Source organism: Grus americana, chromosome 17 (assembly GCF_028858705.1).
Source record: "Grus americana isolate bGruAme1 chromosome 17, bGruAme1.mat, whole genome shotgun sequence".
NCBI classification, from domain to species: Eukaryota; Metazoa; Chordata; class Aves; order Gruiformes; family Gruidae; genus Grus; species Grus americana.
This window is the reverse complement of record NC_072868.1, coordinates 669,640-696,569: the sequence shown is the minus strand read 5'-3', so window position 1 is coordinate 696,569 and position 26,930 is coordinate 669,640. Positions and strand designations below refer to the sequence as shown.

The 26,930-nt window shown below is 42.2% G+C and overlaps 1 protein-coding gene across 6 annotated transcripts in view; it reads right to left on the bottom strand.

Annotated features, from left to right (window-relative positions):
- RALGAPB (Ral GTPase activating protein non-catalytic subunit beta) overlaps positions 1–26,930 on the bottom strand; it is a 66,304-nt gene that overhangs the window by 36,243 nt on the left and 3,131 nt on the right. For 3 of the 6 annotated variants that reach the window (XM_054845037.1, XM_054845036.1, XM_054845038.1), the window contains 11 exons: positions 23,080–23,292; positions 22,211–22,413; positions 17,797–17,960; positions 16,953–17,139; positions 13,685–13,816; positions 12,367–12,545; positions 9,067–9,215; positions 8,740–8,956; positions 3,678–3,713; positions 1,669–1,870; positions 93–260 (listed from right to left, as the gene is read on the bottom strand). In XM_054845037.1, coding sequence (XP_054701012.1) covers positions 93–260; positions 1,669–1,870; positions 3,678–3,713; positions 8,740–8,956; positions 9,067–9,215; positions 12,367–12,545; positions 13,685–13,816; positions 16,953–17,139; positions 17,797–17,960; positions 22,211–22,413; positions 23,080–23,262 — 1,820 coding nt within the window. In that variant the 5' untranslated portion in view covers positions 23,263–23,292. The remainder of the gene's footprint in view (positions 1–92; positions 261–1,668; positions 1,871–3,677; positions 3,714–8,739; positions 8,957–9,066; positions 9,216–12,366; positions 12,546–13,684; positions 13,817–16,952; positions 17,140–17,796; positions 17,961–22,210; positions 22,414–23,079; positions 23,293–26,930) is intronic. The other 3 variants (XM_054845040.1, XM_054845039.1, XM_054845041.1) reach the window with 1 other exon arrangement.

Here is a 26,930-nt window from a genome sequence, read left to right as displayed (position 1 = left end):
TTCAGTGAAAACTACTCAGGAATGACAGAAATCCCAGAAGATAAACTCCTCCCCACATTTCTGATGAAGTTTATATGGAAATAGCAATTTACCTGTCAGGTAAAATAGTTTCAAGAGCCGAAATGAAATACGGAACCACGACATCAATCCCTTTCAGGTCACAGCAGAACAAAGGAGGGGAATTTAGAATAACACTGGCAAGAACGGGGTGGCAAACGAAATCTGCTATCTGCAAACCCTGAATTAAAAGCATGTAAAATCTGACAAAGAAAGATAAGATTAAATTATTTGCACATAAAAAGCATCAGTATCCCACATGAACAAGAATGTGCAGCCACTATTTGATCTTTTCTATATAGAGTAAGTTTCAAAATCAGAGCTAGGAAGTGTTTAAGGGCATCCCCCCAAGATACTTTAGCACAGGCAAGTGCACCTAACCAGCTTAAGAAAAAATTCTCAAAAATCACATGTATTTCACGTGAAAAGCCAGTGCAGCACGGTTTTACTGAAACCCCTGCCTTGTTGCAGCACATGGACTGGGAGCAATGCAAATACAGCCAGATGGTTACGAGCAGTGCTTGGATCCTGTGCTCTCCCACTACGCCCTTTCCCATGGAAGGATGGGAGGGAGACGTTGATTTTATTTCCCCAACACAAGAAAAATACTGTGATTTTTTATTTTTTTGGGGGGGGGGGGGGGGGGGGGGGGGTGAGTGGGAGAAGCACAGGACAGGACACACTGATCAGCAATCTGGAAAATGAGACCAAACATATCCATCACAACCACGTCAAATGAAAAAGCAGGGGGGCAGGACCCTAGCTGGCCATCATCCTAAAGCACCTAGTTTCTTCTGCAGTTTCTTGTTAGAGAATAGTTATATCCCCTTTATTTTTTTCAAAGGCTTGCAAACACAGAGGAATCTCACTGAGTGGGTAAGAGAAACACAAACTATCTATCCACAAAACACTACAACATGCAAGAAATAAAATAGTTCAGTCTTCCTTGAAGTTTTGATGCCATCTGGGACAAATGTACCTGAGCAGTTTGAGACAATCATGATTTAAAGTGGATTCTCTGCCTCTAGCCTTGGCTACTTCACTTTTTAACAAAAATTTGGAAAAAGGTACACTATAACAGGCAAGATTGCCTTATTTCATCAGAAACAGAAGTGAAAACAGAGGTAGTTCAGAACACAACTGTTTTAAATAATGGAATATTAGTGCATTTCTATATTTAAAGGAAGAAAAATACCAACCACAAACACATTCAATCCCAGTGTTGCAGTGTTTGACAACGTAAGACCCTTCATGGTCTAATAAAGTGCACAAAGTCTCATGTCTGCACACTTATTTTTTTCCATCTGAACAATGTTCAGTGACAAATTAAAAAACCACCAACCCCCAAAAAACCCCTCAAGAATACAAGAGGCAAGAAATTATCAAAAAGACAATGCTCCTTCCAGCTGGGAGGCACTTTAAGGGACTTCCCTTCATCTGGAACTTGAAGACGACCTGATAAACCCAGCTGGGGATCCCCACCCACACCACCTGAAGCCTAACCAGGTTTTTTGAACTGGCAACACAGTTCAGTAACGGAATCCTATTCACTGTGAATTAATTTGCACCATAAAGTTACACCAATAAAGCAACTGGAAGATAGGTTAGTACCGGGATAGGTAAGCTGGTAATATTTCCTCCCCAGTCTTCTTGCTACAAAATATCCTACACAGTGTCCCGCACGCCTCTGCCCTTCCCGCTTCATAGTTGTCTGGGAATTCACTGGTGTCAAACATAGGGTTGGAGGCCATTGTGTCTGTGGACATTTGTGATCCTTTCCGGCGAAACTCCACGCTAGCTTGAGTTGCTATAGCTGGGAAGAGAAAAAACAGCGTTTCACTGCGCGTGTTAACGTATATAATAGGCTCATGGGATCCTGGACACAAAGATCAAGTCAAATTTAGTAGTTATCATGAAGCTGTTAGTTCACTATATTTGAGTCAGTGCCTCTGTTTAGAAAGTATTTGTGGGTGTAACTAACTTTTTTTCTTTATAAGGATGACAACAACTGACCTTTGTATTCTAGAGCCTGTCCCAGCTGTCTGCTGGGAAAAGTATGCTTATATCCAGTACTTGCTTCCTACCCTCTCTGGAGGACAAGGATCTACCCTCACCTAGTTCTCACCTCCAGAAAAGTGAAGTACCACCTTGCCTTGCCACCTTAAAATACAAAAAAAAAAAAAATTTAGATGGTGCCATTACTGTGACCCCCAAGCAAGTGCTTAGTTTTCCACTGACTGACTAATCTCTTACGCTGCTCTGAACACCAAGTTGCTTTGAGCCAATTTTGTTGTATAAAACAGACTTACTAAAAAAAAATCCAAAAATAATAGGACCCATAGGACCCAAGGACCCATATCAGAAAGAGAAATTTGCTGAAACCCAGTCTCCTGATATGGTCCCTCTCTCCTCACATGACTACTGAAATTGCCAAAAAATTTGAGGTTAGACAGCTACCTGGAAGTTGGCCCCCTCCTACGCCCTGTCCCACAACACGCTCCACAAAACCCTCTCGGGAGCCTGCCGTTACCTACATGGGACATGGCTCTGCCCAGCTTTGTGCTCCCTCCCCGCAGGATGGTTCTGCCGGTCCAAGCCAGTTGGGTTCACATTCTAGAGAGATTTCTGGTCCCCCTTCCACACATCAGTATCACACGTGTATGATGCAGGAGGCTACTCGCTTTGCTGGCTTCATCCCTTCTTCCAGGATGGCAACCAAAAAACAATATGTTGCTCTCAACATCAGCTTTTTTCTCCTCCCCCCCCCCCCCCCTTCCCCCGGACAACTTCACTCTTGGATTACTAATGGCAGAAAGAGTACATTCCTTCTTATTTTTAGCTAAGACTATATTGATTTTCAAAACTTTCATAAGCTACAAAACCAAACAACAGATAAATTGTGCTCCTAATAGGATCATGCCAATGGGGTTCCACCAGTACCAGAGAATTTCCTCTGTCCCAGGGCCTGGGACCCTGGGGAACCCCAGGTTCACTATCAGTCGTGCAAACACAGGCCCATTAAAACTTCCACAGTTGGAATACTTGTTAATTTATGGATAGGGTTTTTTTGGTTGTTTTGTTTGTTGTTGGGTTTTTTTCTTAAAGGAAATGTCCTAATGACGAGTGTCTTCTCTTCATTTTTTTGTCTTTAAATTTGGGGTTTCACCTACTGTTACCTTACAAATTTTCATGACATAAGTAGCAAATAAGCACAAATCTTTATGCATCTTCCCATGAGCCATTTTTTGTCCTAAATAAGCTATCCAGCCATATATTGTATTTGGAAAAAAACACTACATGCACAATGCATACAAATCAAACACTAGGTCTGTAAAATAAGCTTTAAGTAAAAAAAACATGGTTAGTGCAAAGTCCTGAAACTCATGACATGATCACAGACTAAAGTACAGAAAAGATGGGACTGATTCAGGCAGATAAATTTGCTTTTGCCAACAATCCTCCCCATTCAAAAACACACACAAAAAAAATTACTTGTCTTTTTCAAGTAAAAGTGCAAAAGCTACAAGAGACAATGAGAATGAATTTACAAATAAAATATGGGATTACGGAAAAAGAAAAGCATGACCGCAATTAAGGAAAAGCTACTGGTTCCTACTTACAAGATTTATAAGAAAGAAGAATTTGGATAAAAGATGCTGCAAGATAATAGAAATAAAATGGAAACAAATCAAAGGACAGCAGTAGTTATAAAATACTTTTAAGATGGTGAAATCGTAATATAAGTTAAGAAGCTTTTAGCTTTTTTTAAAAAATAGATTAAAAGCTTTATGATACAGCAAGCTCGTTAAACACATAGGAGATTGGCATTCGGGTCCAAAATTGTGGTTTGGAAAGTACCATGCAAAACAATGAACAAAAAGTTACAAAGTACTAGTAAGATTTAGAGCTGTTGGTATCGGTGTACATCTGTTCTTTAAATGGATGTATTAACCCTTCCCAGCTCAAGTACATCTCCCTGTATGACACACTACGCTGCCCTAAGGCTCCTCTGACTTGGGGTATGGCTTGTAGGGGAAGGTTACTTACCTGCAGTCTCCTCACAACAACACTCCTGCTTCCAAACCACGAGTTTTGACAGTATTACAGCTCCATCTTCCCTAAGCCACGTTGCTAACACCCCTTAGCAGCAGCCAGTATACCCGGGCATGCCTTCCCTGACCACCGGCTCCATCAGTGATCTTCCGAAGCAGAAATAAAAGGCAGAACACTACCAGAAATATCTGCATCTCAAAATCAATCTCCAGAGACAGAAGAGAGGAAAGACTCCAGTAGCCAGGTACCAGGAGAGAAAGCCACCACCTCGTAGAGCTGCTGCTTTGAATGTGCTGAGACAGATGAAGACCTGCGGCCAAGCCTCTCGGCAACGCTCAAGATGTCCCTAATCAGGGCTCCTTACAGCTTGCTCCTAAATCCCCAGAACCATTCTTTGGGACATTAATATTAATGACAGTAGGGCCAGAAGAGATGAGGGCAGAACTGTACCCCAAGACTCCCCCACTGCCAACAGCACCTGCGTGATACCAGCAACCCTCCTAGGTAAGGCTCCTCCAGCTGCTCTAAACACACAGCTGGCAGGCTTGTGACTGACATCTTTAGGTACAAGGATTAAGAATGAGCCCATCAGATTGGAAGATTCAGCTGCTGCAATGCCGGCACAAGGTATTCATGAGTTTCTCCCAATTCTCACAAGTTGTTGAAGACAGCAACTAGCAGCAGCACACACTGTACGGCCAAGCTTGTCTGACTGAAACACATCCTGCCAACGAAACTACGCTCGGCACACGTACACACAACCCAGAGCTGACACAGTCAGGGTTAACTTCACAAAGGCTTCATAGCAAATTTCCTACAAAGGCATTTTCTTAAGAACCACCAGGAGTTATTTATACTACGCTAACAGCTAAATAAATACAATGCAGCCATGTAATTCTAAAAACTACACCAGCAGGATCCAGCTCCTTTCAAACCAACTACGCATTTTCAAACAGATCATTTCTCCTCTCTCTCCACAGTACAGAGTAATGTTCATTAGCTGCCTGCTATAGAGCCACAAAGCTTCACCATCAAGGTCTCAGTGCAGAAAACTAAAACCTGATATAGGACACTTGAGGCACAAAAGCGTTACACCAATGATGGCAAGATTGCTGTTTTGCTTCAGAATCCAACCACCACCACTAGACTATCTTGAAGGACAGGGCCGAAAGAGCAAACAGGAAGACTGCTTTCCAGGTGGTAACTCCATCAGTACTCACTCATACACAGATAACCTCCAGCTAATCTTGTGGGAGAGAACAATTCTCTCTTCCCAAAGAGACCCAGACAAAACCACAGTAACCACAAATATGAAATATGTACAATTATCCTGAATCGTGCAAGGGTTGGCACAAGAAGTTTACCAATGAAGGTGACAAAAATTGAACAACAGTGAGGCAGCAGCTATATTCACAGAACCAAAGAAGAGTTGAGGCTGGAGGGGACCTCTAGAGATGATATAGTCAGTGCACCCCCAAAGCTGGGCAAGGAGAGCAAGCTCGGTTACCCTTCCACCCATCCAGGCATTTTTCAGTTGAGAACCTACAAAAAGTTGCATGTTTTTTCCACCACAGTCATTTTTCTTGACTTCTTTTCTGGAGGTTAAAGAGTCCTGGAGCCTCACATATCTTCTTGAACAAGGAAGAAAGCAAGGGGAGATAAGTACTCATTCACATTGACCTTGATCAACTGCTCTTTACTTCCTAAAGCTCAAAAAGACTTGTGTTGCAAGATGGGAGAAGGACAATGTGCTAGTCCATGTGAATCAGCAGGGTTCGTTTAGAACTGAACTAAATTCTGAACCAGAACTTGAGACTGCAGCTCATCTGCAGGCTAACTTGTTAGGCACTCGCATTTATCTCATGAATATCTCTTTAGAAATCAGGTCGTATGGGTTCTCACTGAGAATGCATCACGTGACAGAAGAGGAATAAGTCATAGGCACTAGAAAATGCAGTGTCCCAGGGCAGGGGATCTCTCTGCAGGACCAAGGAGCAACCTGTACCAAGATATTTCACCTCTTTCAAATCCTCCAGCCAGCAATGAAACAGAGAAACGCTATCAGAGAGCTATGAGAGAAGAAATTCTTAACTGCATGGCATTGAAACAAACTGAACAGTAGAAGGGTTTAAAGCTGTTGAGATCTTACACAGCTGCAGTCCTACACCTAAAAGAAGAACAACGCATGTGGGCCAGTGGGAGACAATGCTACATAGCAAAGCTGATTTTAAGTGCAGACGCTTCCCAGTCATAAAATATTTAAAGCATCCACAAAAAAAAAGCACTTCCTGAAGCTAATGCAAAGATTATCAACAGCAGAGTCAAACACGGTAAGAATACTCAAGCTAGCGGCAAAAGCATTACTGTACCAAGCTATGGAGGATAGCAGATGGACCGTGATACACAGGTATAGCCAACCCACAGCTGAAAAGCGACAGATTTTTTGTCCTCTAAGGGTAGGGATTGTGGCAGGTAACTGTCCCTTCTCTGCTGCTCTCTTTCTTCAGGCCAGGTCTATATTGGGTAACATGAGCAGAGGCAGGGGGATGGGCACAACGTGCCAATCTGGTTGTTATAGCTGGGCCCCACTCGTGTGATAGAGAGGGGCCACGCCACGAGTCTCCTGGCCCACCACAGTCCAGCACAGCGCCTCCTGCCTCACACTGCTCAAGGAGGAAAAGACTTCACCCGGAGGCATCTGCTTTGCAGATCAGATTCCCCAGAACAGAACCTTTTCAATTTGGACTAAAACCTGATTTAGAAGACATCAAAGCTTCAAGTCAACAGAAACTGCAGGAGCCTAGCCCTTTACAAGTCCTCCTGCTGAAAGCAGGGGCTGAGCAAAAGGTGAAATTGGGCAATTGGACTGCGGTGCCCCTCCGTGGTTTCAGCAGTATGGGTCCATCTTCAGTTCGCTCTCCTTCTGACAGCCTGTCATGGCATTGCTGTGACCAGCACTTCACGCAGTGGTAACACCACTCATGGCATCCTGGAAGGGCAGCAGACACTTGACTAAAATTCCGTAAGTTAATTCCATCTTCCAAATCACTAGAAAAGCGGGACATAACACAGCCAGTTTTCTGGGTCTCCACCATATTCTCTCAGATGCACTGCTGCTAGTAAATGGTAGAACGTGTGACATGCTGGTCTCACTATGGACAGCTCTGATGAGCATGGAGGAGGAACATGATCAAGCGATTTTCAAATAGTTGTTTTTATTTTTCAGGAAGGTAGCGAGCCCCTCTGCAAGGCTAGCAATATGACAGTTTTCTGACTGCTCTTAGGCAACTTAAGACATTGCATATATGAGTAGAAGGCCTTGGAACCCCTTCAAGGAAGTCAATCATTTTGATTTTGAATGATTGTACTTCTGCTAGAATCACAACACCTATGTTTACAGCTGACGCTGTTGCATAAGCAGCATCTCAGCTGACATCCTTTTCAGGTTAAGTATTTCATTAAAATTGCTCAAGATACAGGTTATGTCAAAATTAAAATGATCCAATCAATCTAAAAAGCATTAAATACAGAAATACATTAGCTGCATATGCAACAGAACACACCCTCAAATTATACTTTACTCCTTCCTAAGCTCAGCTATTTCTCTAGCAATGTGCTATGCACCTTTTACAGAGGGCTTGAATCTCCTACCACAGAAATCCACAACTGAACGCTTTCAAAAACCATGTGCTGCATACCTAAAAATACCTTTAGCAGATACCAAATCCTAAACCCATCGCCTCCACACAGGGATCTGTGACACAACAAAGGGAGATCATCAGTTTAACTGCTGCTGTCAAGTCCCACTATGAACACAACCTGCTACAACAAACCTCTTGCTCCTATTTTTCTTACTTAGGCCAGTGAGCTCCCAAGAGCTACATCTCTTGGAAGAGTTTAGCAGACATTCAAAATACTACCTGAGGAACAGGAAAAATGCAAGGAGTGAGAAAGTTTATTCTCTTCTGAATATTTATCACCAGAAGAGTGCTAAAAAGCCTCTCTGAGCAGGGCACAAATTCTGCTAACATCTCGAAACTCCTAAGCTCTAAAGCTGAGCAAAGCAGAGGAGACAAAATAAATCCAGCAGCTAAGGACTGAAGAGAACCATGGTATCAAACCGAATATGGAAACACATAGCAACCGTCACTGAAAGGCAGCAACTTCACTTGCTATTTTAAGGACTTCTGTTTTCATAACACTCCAAAAACAAGGAGAAGTACCACTTTGTGCAGTATCTGGAGCAACGTTTAACAATTTTTCAAACATTAAAGAGTCACTATAAAAAGTTGCTATTACTCAGAGATACCCAAGCAGATTTCAAATTAGGAAGTGGACTCATCACATTATTTCCTTCGCTTAATAAAATTTTCCCCGCTAGCATAATTGGGACTGCCATGTTTGTTACAGCAAGGGAGTGTTTAGTAGTGAAAAGCAGTGGGTTTTTTTAAGTGTTAAAGCCTCCAAACACCTGTTCAGCTAGTAACAGGTGCTGGCTCAGCTGGGAGGGGTTAACCACAATACAGAACTTCAGATTTTTTTTTTCATTATGCATATGTTAATCTTGCAGGTAGGAAATGTCAATAAAACAAGGAAAAAAGGGTATGTATATTTTTAAGTAATATTTACCAGTCATGCTGCTGTCTCTGTTTATTCCATTATGAAGTTTACAGTGAACAAATGCTGCATCAAATAACCATGATCCAAAGAGGTTCAAGATGCTGTTAACCTTTGGCCTGCGAGGAGCTGGCAGTGGCCGTGGCTCAGAACTTGTCTGGTTCGGACTAGAGAGTGGAGAAGTAGAGGAGGGTTGGTGCTGCACTTTTGAAGTATGTGCAGTAGTTACCTATTTGAACAGAAGAACAGATCAGCTCCTAGAAACAAGGAAATTACTTCCTCTAACTGAGGAAACTATCAGAAGGGTCAGCTACTTAAATACAGAATAGGAAATCTTACAGTGCTGGTTTTCATCGTTGCTTTATTCACAGTCACTGCCCGATGCCTTCGGTTATGGGGTGGAGTGGTGTTGATAGCAGTGTTCTGGGGCATGCTCAGCCTGTTCACTGGCGTGGGTGGTGCGCTATCTGACCGGGGTCGTGAAATGCCTGTAGATCAAGAAATAAAGCAAGCTTTCAGCAAGACTTCACAGGCTCATACACAGCAGCCCAGTTGGTAAGCATTTGTGCCTTCTGTAAACAGGCTAACTTCCCTCCTCCCCCCAGAACAGCAGCAGTGAGAAAAACTTCTTTCCCCTTTCACTATTAGCAGAAAAATGCACAAGCAAAAGAAAACCCTGCTTGCAATAGATAAGCAAGTGATTAAAAACCACCAGAGAACCACACACCTTAAGAACATGGGAAATGGCAAACGGAAGGACCAGTTCCAGGAGCAGGCACAGGGAAAGCGCAAGGTTCGTTTGCCACAGCCAATTTAACAGCTCACTCCTGCCAGAATTCAGATGCCTCTCACCTTCGCCTTTCTTTCCCAATGCTCCATTCTGAGACAGCTCTAAGATGTCTGACCCTTCAAAACCAACTTAGCTCACTAAATTAAGATGAAACCCATCCACCATAGTTTTCTGCTGGTTTTGTGAGCTGAATCAGCTTGCTGAACAGTCAAACACCAAGTTGGTACAAGAGATGGGGTAAGAAAGCAGAGCAAGCTGTAATTTTTCTGGCAGCAGCAGGACATCAGATCAGTCTTTGCCCAGCTCCAGGGAAATACTTGTGGTGTATAAAGCTACTCTTCCCAGTCAGAATCAGAAGCAACAAGCCCTCTGCAAAGTCTGAAGTAACAAACACCACTTCTTCCCATTTTAATGAATACCACCACCCTCAAACTCCATTTGAAAAATTAAGCATGGAATCACAGTGGCCTTGCAGATTTGACACAGTTTTGACCATGTTAATTAAGGCACACAAGTACTTTTCATAACACATTACAAAACAACTAACTCCTGCTAACCTATTAGCGTTACACCCCATGCAGAGGGCAGAGTATGCACTATGAAATGTATTGGTTGGGTATTTTTGGAAAAGACGATGCAGTATTTTGACACATCACATAGGTACGTATCACAGAGGACGAGATAAAAACCATGTGCTTTGGCACTTGGGGTAGAAGGCAATGAGATCTCCCATTAGCCTTAGCTCTGATGTCTGCCTGAGCACACTCACGCCTCCACACCTATGGCCTGAATTTAATTTCACCAAGAGCTCTCCTGTGCCTGGTGCATCATAGTCTGCAGTCTTCCTCTTTGAACTCCAGATGGGCTGTCATCACCCTGGGTGTTTCACCTTGCTACATGGGATCTTCAGAAGTCTGAAGTCTCCGATCCAACACCCTGCCAAAAACTCATGTGGACAGCAGAGCTCCTGGCACGCCTACAGGTGAGCCTGGGCTGCCAGGGGCCCACAGGAGCGCTCCACAGCTGGCCCGCACAGAAGACTCAACCCCAGATACCATCACACACCCCCACTGCATCCAGACTTGTGTATGTGATCACTGTCACCCCCGTGGGAGCAGAGTCTCAGGCAGCCAGATGCAGACCACAGAAAGGACTACCGCACCATCAGTGGGTTGAAAGTCTCCGATAAGAACCCCAGACTATTTCTAAGGCCCAAGAGGAGCTCACTCCAGCAGCCATCCCAGCAGAGGCGCATGCAGTGTGCAAAGCTAACCGCTGCTCAGCTTCCTCCTCTGTGTCCACTGCAAGATGCCCCCCTCAAGTCTTACATTACAAACTATTTTCTTCATTGAAAATTAATTACTAACCACACTTTCATAAAAGCTTTGGATATAGTACGTTTTTCTTCAATACATACTATATTTAACAGGGGGTTTAATTCAGCTTACACAGCCCGTAAGAGACACTTCAGAGGAAAACTTTCTACCAGTGGTCAGTCAGACCTTTTTTTTTTAAATTATTGTTTCAGTGCAGACTGCCAAATCCTATTATATGGAGGAAGATAGAGTTTAACAGAGTAACAGAAGGAGGTTGTTTTCATAAGGTTAGGCCATACACAATCCTCCTTTAACAAATTATCATACTATTTGACAGACGAATATTTTAAATCTAACATCTGGTATTAGTAAAAAGCATTCATTACAACTCCTTAAAATTGGTGGCAAGACATCTGGAAGAACATGGTGGACACAACAATAAAAGTGACCATTTGCTCTTTTACATCACTTTTTAAACAAAGTTTAAAGTTTCGCTTTCTACAAAAGTGAAATCTATAGTGACAAAGACTTCGTTTGTAGTGGGGAACACAGTACTGACAAACCTTTTTCTTGCAATAAGGTTACAGAGACACAGAATGCATTTCTAGTAAAAAGATAACTCAGTGAGACAGGAGGATCTTGAGGTGCTTTGCTTAGGACTAAACCATTCAGGTTTTTTTTACAAAAGAAACAACATGTAAAAGCTGACAGTCTAATTCCACAGCCAATTTTTTTTCTGAACACGGTTTATGTATCTGCTCAAGTCTTCTGTAGTGTCCCCTCAGCTCACACTTCTGACAGATGACAACATCTGTTTGCATACATTTAAGCTAAAAAGCAGTAGGAGACAGGCAGCCCTTAAAGTTTACAATAGCATGCTCTCTCTGAAGAATTTTTAATAAGCCTGAAGCATACTAAGAATAACGCCTTAGATTTTAGGTGCTATGCAGCGTTACGTAAAACTTACCAGTCAGTGCTTACATCCACTTTACCTTTCAGTCAAATCCGAGCTACTCAGTTACCAGCAGACACAAAGAAATAGAGCTTTTCTTCTCAGCAGTACTAGTCACCCACTAATCGTAACCTAAGTGGAACTGGCACTTGTAGGATAAAGATCTGAAGATCCTTATAAAAGCAGGCACTGCATACAGCTCACGCCACAAAGTTTATGAACAAAGTGGTCAGTGCTCACAACATATTAAAAGCATAGCACTTGCATTGCTGATTAGCCAAAGACAGAAAGAAGCCTTGTTTGGGGAAGAGATAGCTATTTTTATTTTAAACTTCAGATTTACTTATTCGCTTTTTGTTTGAAACTAAGGCCATCTACAACTTCATGCATTCTAGTATTATTATTGTGTATACAGATGGTCATTTAGAAGTGACCTGAGGTCCCTTCCCTATCAATTCCAGGACATACTCGTAAATTATAAATTGATATGGCTGTATTTATGGAGAAGACAGATTTAAAGAGAATAAAATAACAATTAAGTTACTATTCCTAGCTATCCACAGGTAAGATAAAAGCATTACCTAGGAATGCATCCACTAAACAGCTGATCCCACGCATGGCACGAAAGAATATTTGAGGCAGATGTTTAAGGCAGGGGTACTGATTCAGTTCTTGAGTCATCCCACTCACATTCAGAAACTGCTCCTGAAATTTGGGGGTAGAGCTAATAATGGCTGGGTTACTCAAATCCACAGGATTACTGCACACAGAAAGAACAAAATATATTTTAGTCAGTTTAAGAACAGCTGTTAGGATTTTACAAATACTTAAAGACGCAATAGTTTAAGGCATTGAAATAACAATGCAAACCAGCATTCAATACCAATATATTTTTAGCTATTACTTCATCAGAGGAAGTCAGTTTTCACTTCCTGGTTGTCTTCATTTCAAATGGTACCCAACTACACTGAATAATTTTATTAAGATCCAATGAACTAGAGCGTACACCTGATAAAACAATCCCACCATTGCAGTAGTATTAGTTACTCATGAGGTCTTTTGAACTCAGTTTACGAGGTCCTTACGCTGTTAGAATTATTCTCAAAAGGTAAGTAGTGAATTAAATATTGCCAGCAACCAGTGACAAGAAAAGGAGCAGGTTCTAAAAGCTTGAGCAATTTTTCCTGACTGATACAATTCCTGTAACAGCAATTCCAGACTTGAAGAGTATCATACTTGTGACATTACTATCACAAATGAAGAACAGATTTTTTTTTAGTTAGTTAAGAAGTAGATTTTGAACAGTCTAGCTTTAATTAGCATATAAAATTTATATAAAAAGGTTATTATTCTAGCCATTCAGAACATTAATGCCACGCCATTCCCAAGAATCTTTAGAACCAAGCATGCCACTTGGTTCTGTTGTGTATTTAAGGAAGAGTAACGTGGATGTTGAAATAAACTGTATAGCTTTCTTCACAGAAACAAAGAGGTATACCCATTTTAAAAATAATCTTTTCTAGGTTAAATTTAACACCCCAGAGAATAAACGGAAGCAGTATACATCTCTGAGCTATTGTTCTGCTCTTCCTCTTTGCTATCTCAGAGAAACAAAAATGTATTGAAGTCTTTTATTTTCAGATCCTCCAAAATGCCAAATAGCTAAAAGCTTTTTAATTAAATGAACCAGTTTACAGTCTGAAAAAGTCAGAGTTCAAAGTTGAACAACTCACTCACAACCTGGCCCTGGATTGCTGCAGGGCATCGGTACAAGTCTCTTGCACTTTATTCTAGTTAGGTGCTTAATCTTGGCAACGTCCAGAGAAGTTTTTCATTTGTTATGCAAATCTATAAGAATGATGCAAGAATATGAACAATGGATGGCTGTTATTACAATACCTCAGCATATGTAAAAAGCGAAACCAAGTTTGTGCAACGCACTCATTATCCATTTCAGGAGGAATCAGACCAGCATCTTCATCGGGAATTTTAAATGGAGGAAATGAAGGTCCATAGGTAAAACGCAGCAATCTAGAAAGCAAGTCAGATAGATCTGTCATTCAGTTAATACTCCTCCAAAACATAACAGTGCATTTGAGCCCCAAAGGTATCAGCAGGCCACAGGGGAGCCCACAAGCAACAACACAACATCCCAAGTTTTCCTAGAGATCCCCACTTCATACAACCGCTTAGCCCTCTTAAAGCTTTGAGGGGTACACACCTTGGAGCCTGCCCCAAGGCCCGCCCAAATCAAAGGGCTGTAACACCCCACAGCAGCTCTCCCGTCTGCTTAGCAAACAACATAGGCAGTACACAACTGGCAAGATGCTACATAAGAAAGGAGAAGGGAAAAAAAAGAAGAAAAAAAGAAGGAATTTAAAGCCATTATCCTCAAGGCTCTTTAGCTGAAGTGTCCAATGACACCAGCAAGTCACATTAGGTTACAGGTCTAAATCCCGAGTTACCGATGACTTACAATTCACACCATCACAGTGAGCAACACTCGATGCCATCCTACAAGCAGCACAGGATTGGCACTCCACAGAGTAGCAAGCACTTCAAAGGAGATACACTACATTTTGCAGAAGCTGGGAACTGCGGAACAGTGAAGAGCAAACCCGCAGAGGGCTTCATAGCAATGCAGTATCATGAGGATGATGGCTTAGATAAATGGAGACCTTTCTCTAGAAGGGCTGTAACTACTTGACCAGTCACAAATAAGCTTTGCTGAGCCACTGCTGTCTAGTTTGATCCCTGCTTCACCCCCAGCTTTGCAAATTTATAGATCAATTTCCCTGGTCAACATAACCTTGGAGTTCTCTAAAAGGATGGAAGAGATCAGAGTTGCACCTTCTCAATATCCTAGCACTCCCAGAAGTCAGTTTTTGTCTTTCCCTAAGCTAAACTCACTTTTAGCATCATTTCTTGCTTCAGTTATGGCACTTTAGCCTTCTAAGTTAAGAGTTGTCTGTAATGGACAAGACCATTCATCATTGCCCACTTATAAAGCCATATAGTTTTACAGAGATAAAATAATTACAGCTAGGAGAAAAGGGAGGAGAGCAAAAGTCTATGGCTGACCCCTAAACCAAGAGTTAAACAGGCTGAATTACCATCTTTCACATCCCCCAGCACTGGGCACTACAGTAACTTGAAGCCAACTAACTCTGCTGTGTTTGGAATCAGAGGCTATCACAGTAACTAACTTGGATAGAAAAGCAAGTGAGCTTTAGGACATGGGGCCTTCTTCAAGTCCAAACCAGAAATACAGAAATACCTGTACCCAGCAGTGACTCTCTCCACACCGATACCCCAGCACCATTTACTTTCAGTGCCACAGAAGCATCGCCCCACAGTCGGTTTTTGCCGAGGAACATCCTAGCTCTGACAAACCCAGAAGAGTCTGGGCACGTGCCATGCAAAGCCATGTCCCACACCACGCTGCACTGCTTCACAATTCTCCCCTTAAGAGCTGCAAGAAATCGGGTTTTCAAGGAACGTGGCTGAATCTTAACTGAAATTTGGCACATTTTCAAGAATGACTGAAACCAGAAGTAAATTGTAACCCACGCATCCAAGACAGTTAAAATAGACTTAAGGCACCCTAGATGGGCAAAAGAAGTATCTATTGGTATGGCAACACAAATAAGACCCTAGTTTCATCCTGCTATGAAGTCATAGCCATGGATACAGATTAACACTGCATACGTTTACAAATTTCCAAATATAATTTTCCATATGGTTTAAAGTTGAGACATTTACTCTCAGCTTATTGCTAATAACCCGATTCAGAAAACTGTTTACTAACACAACACTTTAACTGTTTGAAGCTGGAGCTTCACTGAAGTATTAGAAGTGCAGCTTAAAATACCACTGAACTTAGAGTTAGCATCAGAGGAGTTCAGCTTTCTATGCATTAAGCATAAACCAACATTACTGAACAGGAGACTAAAACATTACAGAAAACCTGCAGATTACTATGCATCAACAGAACTAAGACTGTTAGTCAACAGTGGAAGATAGTGTGGGCATAGTGCACGGAGCAGAACACCAACGCATGTTTTGAGACAGAGCTGTTCTTTTCACATCAGTAAATCACGAAATATTCTCTGTTATGCAACGCTACATCTAACAAGCTAAAAATAGCTAAAGAAATAGTGTGGGAAATACACAGAACTCGTATTACAGCTTTATTTCCCACAGGTTTAACAAGTAGCTGCATAACCTGGAAAAAAAAAAATATCTATCCACACTTGGAATTTGGACAGGTAATTCAAAAGCAAAAGTTTTCAGAGTTAAAACAAACCCTTGCAGAAAAGCATACTATTGAATTTTTCACAGTGCAGCAATTTTAATATATCTTTGAACTTTCATAGAAATGGCTGTTGACATCTCAGGAGAGCTCAGAGGAGGAGACCCAGACCCCTGCTCCTCCCCATTTAATCTAGTTCTTTCCTCCGAGAGCCTGAGCTTTGTTCCACAAAGACTTCACACCACGAAGACCCCCGTAATAAGGGTACCAAGACTCCCCTCACTGCTCAGAGCCTTCTGCTACAGCCCAACCTCTCCTGCAGCCCACAGATCCTCACTGTTCCCATGCCCAGTGAGGACTGATGCAGTTCTTCTCCGACACTCTCCGGTGGCGAGTGCTGCTGCTGAGAGGAGAGCCCGCAGCCTGCCCCGGCCCATCACCTCCCTGCTGCAGCGCAGCCACTGCGCAGCTTCAGCACCACAGGGCAGGAGAGGCAGCGTCCAAGAGTCACCTCAAACACAGCAACACACAGGAGCTGCAATCACCTCAGTTTTGGTGGTGACTGTCATTAAACATACAGACTATAATGCTACACTGATATTCATGTCTCATTCTTCACAGAACATGAAGAGTCACAGTGAGGGAGACTAATATACGCACTGTAAAGTGCTAAACATCAGAGAGATGCTGAGATTGCACAATAACAGAGACGTTCCAGTTCAGATCTTCACTTGCAGAACGAAGACACACACACATGCAGTAAAAAACAAGGATACCAGCAAGATCTCTCACTTTGTTTTGCTCATTCACTTTTGGATTGCTGTGCATTCCCCAAATAAGCAACTCCAGAGAAAAACATGCATAACCGTGACCACCCCCGTATGTGCCTGTTTATTTCCATGGCATTTCTCCTACCTGGAGGTAAGGGCGCAGATGACCTTGCTCCACTGCTCAACTACTGCAGGGTGATGTCGCCAGTTGGCCACCATCTCTTTGGCAGTTTTCCAGTAAGGTGGTGTTGGAAAGCACCGCGTACAAGCTAGTAACCACACCTCAAACAGCACACCAATTAATTTTTCAGCCAGATTCTCAGCAATGCCACCTTATAAGAGAAACAAAGCATGCCTTCAGTAAGTATTCAATCTAAATAACTTCAAGTATCTCCCCAAGGAGATTTCAGTTTAAGTGCATAATAATTTTTAAGTTCATTTTTTTCCCCCCACCATTTTTGGTTAAAGACTGATTCCCGATTGCTTCCTCCAGCAAATTAGACTTTTTACAAGACCAAACATAATCTATAAAGCCTAGCAATGTAGGTGTGTCACTAAGGGACACTGGGAATTCACTGACCTTCGGCTGTCTTCTATTGCACTCTATCTATACTAATGCCTTTTTTTTTTTAAATAGGTATAAACTGACAATATTATTTTCCAGGAGGTAGGCCAAACAGCAAGACACACAGGGGTTTCAGTGAAACAAATAAGGAAGAACATTATCTGAAACCCTTCACCATGAGCTGACCCTGTACAGAGTCACTCTTCTGCAAAAATACGTTCTGGAGATCTCAGCTCCAAATCATTTGGTCTTTTCTGACAATGCTTTATTTCAGAGTAGAGTAGTGGAATTAGGAGCTAGCTATTGTGCTTGAGTGGCTAGTAAGAGCTTTTAACAGGTTGCACCCCATCCCCCTGGCAGCTCAACATCAAGTAGAGACAAAGGTTTTTCCAGTAATTGAACCAAATGGAAGTTGAACATGAACCTTGCACAGTTGGAGCTGCTAGAAGAGTGTCATTGATCTGAAGAAGAAATAATAACAAAACCTCCCAGGTTTCTCTTGCCATAATTGTCGATTCGCGAGCCAGTTTCTGGACAGCTTTCAAAACCTGCAAGCACAATCTAATCTGACTAGATCCTGGGTCTGGCCTGCAAGAGAAGAAAGCAGTACTTCAGTTTCTAAACAAGAACTATAAAGCGATGTGCACAATAATCTGAACTTTGAGTAAGTACAAGATGAAACATCAATATTATTGAATGAGAGCCAAGAACATGAGCTAATACGCTTTTGTGCACCCTAACTCTGTCTCTAAGCATCCTCGCTCTGCCTTAATAAGTACAAGATGTACCATAACATTCTCCCCTACATGACACAGAACTCGCCACCACAGGGCAAACACTAACTGGAACAAGCACAACCCATTATCCCAAAGGAATTTATCTTAGCCCATGATAATGTAGTTGAGACATCAGTAATTGTTATATACATAATTCAGGAGGAAAGTAGCAAAATTAGGAGAAAATACTGTTAGCAAACTAATTTGAATTCTTCCTAGTTCTCCTGTTGCTTCCAAATGTAGATCCAACTCTTACCCCCAATTCCTTGGATTTAGGGAAAACAAACAAACAAAAAAAAACAAACTAGAAGAGCGTCATTAAATAGGAAAATCAGACTAAAGGAAGAGGGGTTAAGTAAGGAAGACAGGGAACAAGTTGATATTATCAAGGTTTTCCCTACAGTAGCAATCAGTTCCACACTGTCACTGCCAAGTCACTTGACATGAAGTGTTGCAGAAGCAGCACAAAGCAGCGTGCTCTCCCCCCATCAATTAGTTTGGGCAAGGCAGAACCAGTACAAAATAGGAACATGAAACATTCTGTACAGTATCTGAGGACACTCAGATATACCTGAGACACATAGCTGAGGAAGCCTATGAGTTTAAAGGGTGAAAAAAGGAGATTACAAATTCAAGTGTGCAATACATGCGAGCCGTATTTCAAGTGGTACGCCGTCTCCTCATCCCTCCTACCACTTACTGAAGGGATGACAAAAAAAAAAATCATAAAAACATTACCTTCCACTGGACTACTAAGTAGTATCACCAGATTCCTACCAAACACTTTCAACGTGGTATAACCCACAAGTCATGTTGTGTGGTAAACATCCCAAGGACATGCTGATGCGCTAGAGAGATTTGCTTTTCTTAAGAGAATAGTAGCTCACATTGATAGACACGCTTTAAAAATACTATCGACTCTTATCTTGATAGAGTAAATGTTGTATTACAGTACTGGTAACAACATTACAAAGAGACAAGATAATATCTAACACAAAACTGCAGACTACTAGTCACAGTTCAGGACTGCAGTGGGTTGCTCGATGCTAGTGCTAGATCCTGACATGTAATCTCCGCAGAACAACAAAACTTGGGACAAGTAAGCCCTGTCTTGGTTATAGCACTATTTTTTCCCTGAGCAACAACAAAACAGATACTTTAATCAAAAGATATCCTTAATCTTGATAGGCTTTGAGCCTGTTTCAAAACTTGCTCCCCTAATGATTTAGGGAATCTGTAACAAGGGGCTTACATGTAGGAGCTCCATATGCAAGATGATGGATGGGATACCTCGGAGCTAATCTGGTAAAGGCACTGTTAAAGTCCCCATCCCTCTATCAGTTCCTCTTGTCCAAAGTCAACTGAATGGCAAACTTTGGTTGCAGCATTTTGCAGGCTCATGTCTAGATTTCTACAGAACCTGGCCTTTTGGTTCCCACACTCCTTTGCAACAAGAGTTGTTCTCATGAGAAGTTATTACAAAACAATGTCTATTACACTTGGACAGTCACATGTTCCATGGTCTCTCAAACAATTCTAGACATTTTAGTTGCATGGAAGACCCTGGTATCTCTACCTCAATCTCCTGGGGAGGCTGGGGAAAGAGTTCTCATATTTTGTTTCTGTGCCTCCAACAAGAGTTTGCAGCACAAACTTTATCTGACAGCAGCAACTACCGCTGCTAAAGTAATCTGCAAGGCTTCCTGAACGTGATAGGGTTGCTAGAGATGGAAAGCCTGGGGATTGCGTGCAGACTGCTCAAATATATCAAGAAAAGAAGTGCTCGTTTCATCAGTGTGGATGGTCAGGGCTGGAGGAAAGGGCACAAGCTCCCTCTCTCTAGTCAGTCCAGCAGACAGAGGAAAGGCAACTGACTCACCCATCTTTCACTGTTCTCACTTTTCCACACCACACTATTTCAAGGACTGTGCATGTAAACATTTGACATTCCGCTGAGTGCTCAAACTAGAATGATTTACACACATCTGCTTTGTATTTGGTGTATACATGTTCCTGAGGTGCTATTTAAGTTGAACTGCTTACTTAAGGCTGCTGCATTTTGCACCTCAACTATACATCCTCCTCAGAGTCTGAAACCCTCCCCACAACTCTGGGCCACCACTTTTAAGGCAGTCAAACCAACAGCTACCTTGTTTCCAGGAAACCAGGATGAGGAAGGAAGCTATTTTAATCACAACCCTCCATATGATATAGGCTTATAATAAAGGCTTAGTATTTTCAACACAAGAACAGGAGATTTTTCCAGGAGCTAGTTTAATGTGGGTTGCTACAAGAGCTCCTGGGTAAGTAAGTATTCTACAGGTGTCCATCAGCACCAGCAACGTGCATCAGTTGGGTAAAACCAGAAATTATCCTCATCTTCCTCTCCACAGGCACATAAGAACGTGAGCCTTTGCTTTCACTCAAACAAGGTGTGCACAACTCAGTTCTGCATTTAATTTACATTTAGAATGTCTTCCTGTTGCTGGAAAGTATTCTGAACACAGCTCCCTGGATTTCAAAACTTGAACTTTAAGGTTTTTTTCCTTGAAAACAGAGTAAGGGCTTGAACATCAAGTGTTGACAGCAACAGCCATGAGTGTTTCAGATACATCTCAGAGGCTTTTGAAAGAAAAACAATAGAATAGTTGTACTGGAGGGGAGAAGTGTTTAAAATAATTATTTTCCAGCCCTCCCTGTCTCTGGATGTTAATTATTTCATTCAAAAGGCATCACGTGCAGTCTATCACCCTGAGCTCCATCAGTGAAGTGGGGAGAAAAGGGTGGAATGGCAGCATCCAAGAAACAGGACTACTGAACTGCCTGCTACCAGGGCCTCTGCTGCAAAAGCAGTCAAGGGATCATAGCAAGAACTATTTCATGGACTAGTGAAGAATTCATTCCCTAGTGTGCCAAGGGAATAAAGGTTCCCAGACAGTAGCCTCTATTCTGCATGTATTAAAGCTTAGAGAAGATCATCTGCAGAAGTCTAATCCAGAAGCATGATTTCCTCAGATTTGTGCCATTGCCCTGACCATCCTTTAATGGGTATTAAAATGCCTTTTTCATTACAAGTTAAGAGCAATGGCAGCTAAGGTTAGGTGGTAGACTTTGAAACAATCAATAAGTAGCAATGAACTCCTTGTCTGAATTTATATGAGTTATTCAAAGCCATTTATAAACAAAGCCTTCAGGTAAAGTTAAGTGATCCAAGCGCAGCAGAGCACTTTGAAGGCCACTTGCAGTGATACATTATTAATACTGATAAAAGCAGATGATCTGGTACTTACAGACATACATTAAACATTGATCTGAAGTAATTTCAGGTAGCTAATATCTAAGTACTGTTTCACAGGGCACCATTAAATTATCTCCTCTTACTTATCCAACAGTGTGTTCAACAGTAGCAGGTAAAATCATAAACTATAAATGAAGTATGATGTTTGAGCAGTCTGCCAATATAATTTGGATGTCTAAGACCTCGAAGCATGTGTATCTCAACATTATCACCCAAGGATGCCTTGTGTAACACCAAGTTGTCAGATAGCAAGTGCCCTTCTGCATGATTCTTTCAAAACTACCAGTGAAAGATGGTCAGCATAATTATGCCCATTTAACAGGCAGCAAGATGCAGGCACAAAGCAGTGACTTACTGCAAGATCCTCCAGCACATCAGAAATGTGGTCAAGTCTTGAGCAAACAAAGTATGGGATTGCCATGATGTGCTCTTAGTTATCTGTTTTACACAATACCAAGCATGCAGTCACACAGTGATGCTATTTAACCTTTCCCTCCACCCTCCAGTCATCTACTAGAGATAGTTCTTGAAGTTCTTAGAACAGTAAACAAGTCTATGAAATTCTAATTACCTAAACACAGCAGCAACAACTCAATTTGCTACTGAGAATTACAAGACAGGTTTGGAGAGGCACTTTCTTCCTAACTTTGCAACGACAGCAGTCTTAGTTTAATCAAGAGCCTCCATGGCTCATCAGGCCTCTCTGACAGGTTACCTGCTGACTACAGCTTCGAATTCCTGAGCCTCCCGAGTGTCTCACTCACCTCGGTACAAAGAGATTTTGGAGATGTTTGAGAATGCTTTGAACATAAAGGTTTGGTTCCTTAATAACTGGTAAAGGAATGGAGTCCTTAGGTAACACAAGAGCCATAATCCAATCTGTGTATACATCGACACAGTACTTCACAGTATCGCCATCCAGAGGGAGGGTCAGTCCATAACAAACCACCTCCATAGTCCATTTTACCTAACCAAACACAAAGCAAAAGTTATTAAAAATAAACATTAGCAAGTAAACAATGGTCTGTGCACATTGCTTCTAACTCAAAATAACAGTAGTTACATGGTACAGGCAATTCTATTTAACATATATTGCATTAAAACACCAAGTCATTAATTTGTATATCATGACATCATGAAGATTATGAATAAATGGCCAATCACTCTAAATCCTGAATCCCTTTAGTCTAACCTGTAGGGAGAGCTCTTCAGAACATACAAGAGCCAATGTAATAGAAGATTTTCAAATTCCAGTAAATACTTCTACTATACAAAGACTTTTTTCTTTTTCTTTTTTTTTTTTTTAAAGTCACATACTGTAGTTTCAAAAATGAAGGTAATTAGAAAGGCTTTATGTGTTAACTGCTAAATTCTTTGGTTGTTTTTTGGGGGTTGTTTCATTTGACTTCCTGGTAGAGTAGCTCAGATAAAGACTTACTACTGGGTCGTGAAGTACACTGTTGCTGTGAACTAGCTGTTAATAGAAGCATAATGTATATTACTAATCTAAAAATACAGCACACTTCATAAAACTTGGACTATTAAAGAGAGAAAAATAAAAGCAGCTATAGAAAAATCATTAAGTTGGCACTCTAGCATAAGGAAACTATGATCTCTAAGAAAATGCACTTACTTCTTTGTCTGTTTTAAGTAAACTCTCACTTCCAACGGATGACGTAATTAAAGCTTGTCCAAGAGGACGCACCACTGCATTTGCCACTTCTCTCCCCACGTTTTCAGGATAGCTGTGAAGTACACTGGTATTACCCTGATCATTTTGAATTACAAGATGCAAGGATCTCCACTCTGAGTACATAGTGCCTCTATGCTACAATCCAAACAACACCTGGGGGGCAAGGAAAAAAAAAAAAAAGACATAATTAGTAGAGATGTCTATGACATGAGTTACTAAAACTGAGGCTGTTTGCCATGATACAGACCCTTGTAAATTCAAGATGCATGTGTCCATGTCATACATTTGAAGACCTAGAAGAGATTCTAACAGCTGGTTTTCAACCTTAATATGTTTGGTTTAATATAGCTGTGAGCTTGTTTTTTTAAAAAAGAATACAGTAAGTTTCAGTAAGGGACTAGCAGCCCATTTGAGACACTTAAACTTAATTAAGCATGCTCTAATGCATTCCAAATCCTTGTAAAGTCAATATATACATGCAGTCACTCCCTAACTAGATTTGTCCCAAAGATTCAGGATAGAAAAGCCACTGGAAAGTTTCCCAGGTAACTCTCAGAACTAGACAGGAGAAGCTCAGAGTTCCCCTTTTGACAACACTCCCAGCACAACTGCAGTTGTGCATTTCCCCTTACCACAGGCTGAGCTATCCCAGGGAGCCAAGCCGACAGTGAACTAACCAGGATTTTGCAGTAGTGGGGTTTGGGGGTTTTTTTTTTTTTGGCATCATTGTGAAACCACGACAGAGAGGTAGATTAGAAGCAGCAAAAGTTAAGCTATTCTTCTGTAGTCACTCTCAGCCAGCATTTGCCCAGAAGCACAGCAGGGCATGCCGTTCTGCCCCAGAGAGCTCACGCTGCACCACCAGCGCAGACACAACTCCTACCTGCTGTACGGAAACCAGCTTGGGAGCCCGGCCAGAGCAAGCAGCCCCGGGCAGCGGGGAGGCACAGCGTGACAGGGCCAGCAGCTAGTCACGGGACTGCTGTCCAGTCTCAGCGGGCAGCTCAAGGAGATCTGCCATGCGCTGCCAGGTATGACCTACACATCAAAACATTCAGAAAGCTAAGCCAGCACAAAGGTTTGTCTGCTGAGACAGATTTAGCTGAATCTAACTCAGGTGAGATGAACACCTGTGCCAACACAAAGGAGCAGCAAGGACACACGGCAGGAGCATCCCTCCTGGCAGGTAGCAGGCTTTTGTACCCGCTCACAGCAACGGTAAAACTGCTCCTTAAGCAGGTGGTGCCACGGCAGCCTAAGCCATCAGAATCGGGACTGCGCTATCTCCTGCTTTCCTCCTCTCCCACCAACACTGGCAGTCCTTTATCAGTTATCTGAGCCAGCCGACCACGTCAACAATAAAACAAGGCAAACAGAGTTGGCACAGGAAAAAAGCCAGGCATGTTCAACAGCCACAGCTTAGATCAGCTCAAGCTGTCACAAATGGCACCCAGAGGACCATTTGCCAACCGCGCTTAGCTGGCACATTTTGGAAGCCGGTTAGTTATACAGGGAATGTTTTGAATGCCTCCCTTAGACATTCCTTGGCCCAAAACCAAACAAGAAGCCAGGCCTGGAAATACACCTTTCTAGGGACAAGCCACCATTTAAACAAGACTGCTATTTAGCTGACTCCAAGTGTTTATTTACACCCAAAACCTCCATAAAAAGCCTGATGAATCCCTTCAAGGGAGGGGAGAAGGCAAGGCAGCAAGATCGTGGTTTTCCAAACTATGTCTTTCCTGGTTTGAGGCAGCAGTCACATGTGCTCATCTGATAGCAAATTAATCGGAGCAGCCACGGCCTGCAGGAAGCAATATCCTCTCCATCCTTTAGGCATTCGCTCTCCTCTGGGGGCTGTGGCGGGGGAACACGCATACCCCTGTGGTCAAAACTCTTAGGCTTAGAGGAAAACAACAGTTCCAAGACACTAGCTCTTGGGACACAGAGAATTCACAACAAAACAACAACAACCAGAAAACCCCACAACAAAAAAACAAACCCCAAAATGAACATGACCCACAATCCTTAGCGACGGCTTCAGTCACTGCTTAACTTCATTATACAGGTTTCCCTACTGCTGTCTTTTCCTTTCATACCCTATACCCACAGGGCCTTTTCATCTTCCCCTTTCTGTCCCACCTGAATGCTGCCTTAGTCTCCAGCTTGCATTTGGAGTGGAAGAAGGAGGGACAGAAGTGAAATACCATCCACTTTACAGGACTTCCCCTCCCTCCAGCCCACAGCACTGCCTCTGCTCCCAGCACAGCATGCCCCTTCCCCTGCCCCCCGTGCTGCCCACCACGAGGGAAAGGCGAAGGCACTCGCCTTCCCTCCCTCTTGACGCTCCAGTTCATTACAGAAGCACATAACACCATTTGAAGAGCGTTGGTTTAAATAAACTGATTTCAACTGATAAGCAGCATGTACTTTCCATAGCCACACTCCAGCTGAAGGACTGGTAGCTAACAGCTCACGGCAGGAACTTATCAGCATGCCGATAACTGCAAGCACGCTTGCTGTGGCTGCCCTTACACCAGAACAGGGTTCCCAGAAGCACAGAAGTGTTGCACAGCACAAGCAAATTGTAGGCAGTGCCTACAAATGAGGAGCTTTCATCTAGAGACAAAAGTCATCAGAAAGGACAGAATTTCCAAATCCTGCTGCGTTTTGAAAAACCCTCATTGCACTAGGGCAAGGCAATGGCAGGACACAACCACCTGCCTTCATGCACCTCCCAGCCGTGCTGGAGCAAAGATGCAAAGCTCTTTTGCGTGACCCTTCCACACTTCTGAGAGAAGCAGCATTTGCAACAGATACAGGATGGATGCAATATGCCACGTTTCAGAGAGGTTTAGCAGCAGGACAGGGTAACCAAAACCTCTGGTGCCACAGCCTGCTGCCTGACCTTCATACATAAATTTCATGATCAAATTTGTATCTTACTAACATTCAAGACTTCCTTTGGTCTTGCCATAAAAGAACTCTTCTGTTAGTCTTATCAATATACAAGGAATACTGAAAAAAGTAATTGCTTCAGATTTAAAATCTTTTTGAGGTGGGTTTTCCTACAGTATTGGTTTATTCGCACCCTACATTTAGCAGTAAGAAGTTTTTATTTGCAAGGATTAGAAGTTACTTTTTCATTTACTGCCATTTGAATGGGAAATTGCTGCTGTCTGTTAAGATTGGGGTGTAGCTAAACCCATCTACTATGCAGCTTCTTATAACTGGACATAAGTTGAAAGAGGCTGGTACGTCTCCCCACACAGTTGTATCTGTGATGATGTTCTGTTTCGACAGATTCAACATACTGACAGTTCTATAACTTGCTTTAGACAAAAGGCACCTAATGCTTGGTAGAAGTAGGACTCGCTGCCTCAGAAGAGGCTGTAGTTATCACAAATTACTTAAAGAGCAAATTGGGAAAAAAATGCGACTGCCACACCATGCAAACAGCACACCCTGATTTTTACTTCTGTTTTTGCAATGCTTCTGCATTTCAGCTTCAAAAAAGCACTCTTGCTGGCCCAAATAACATCTCATGCAGCTGAATATTCATATTTTACATAAACATATGTCTTAGTGATTTGAACCTCAATAAGGACTCTCAGAATGACAGGTAACCTAATTAAGAGAAGAGGTGGGAAGAAGAATAAACAAACCCCTGAAGTTTACCAAGCAGTTTTACACACTCTCAAGTTTGGAAAGGGGTCATGTTTATGTTCCTGGAGGCTCAACTAAATAAAACATCCCCAGATTCCCAGACAGACAGATCCAGAAAGAAACTG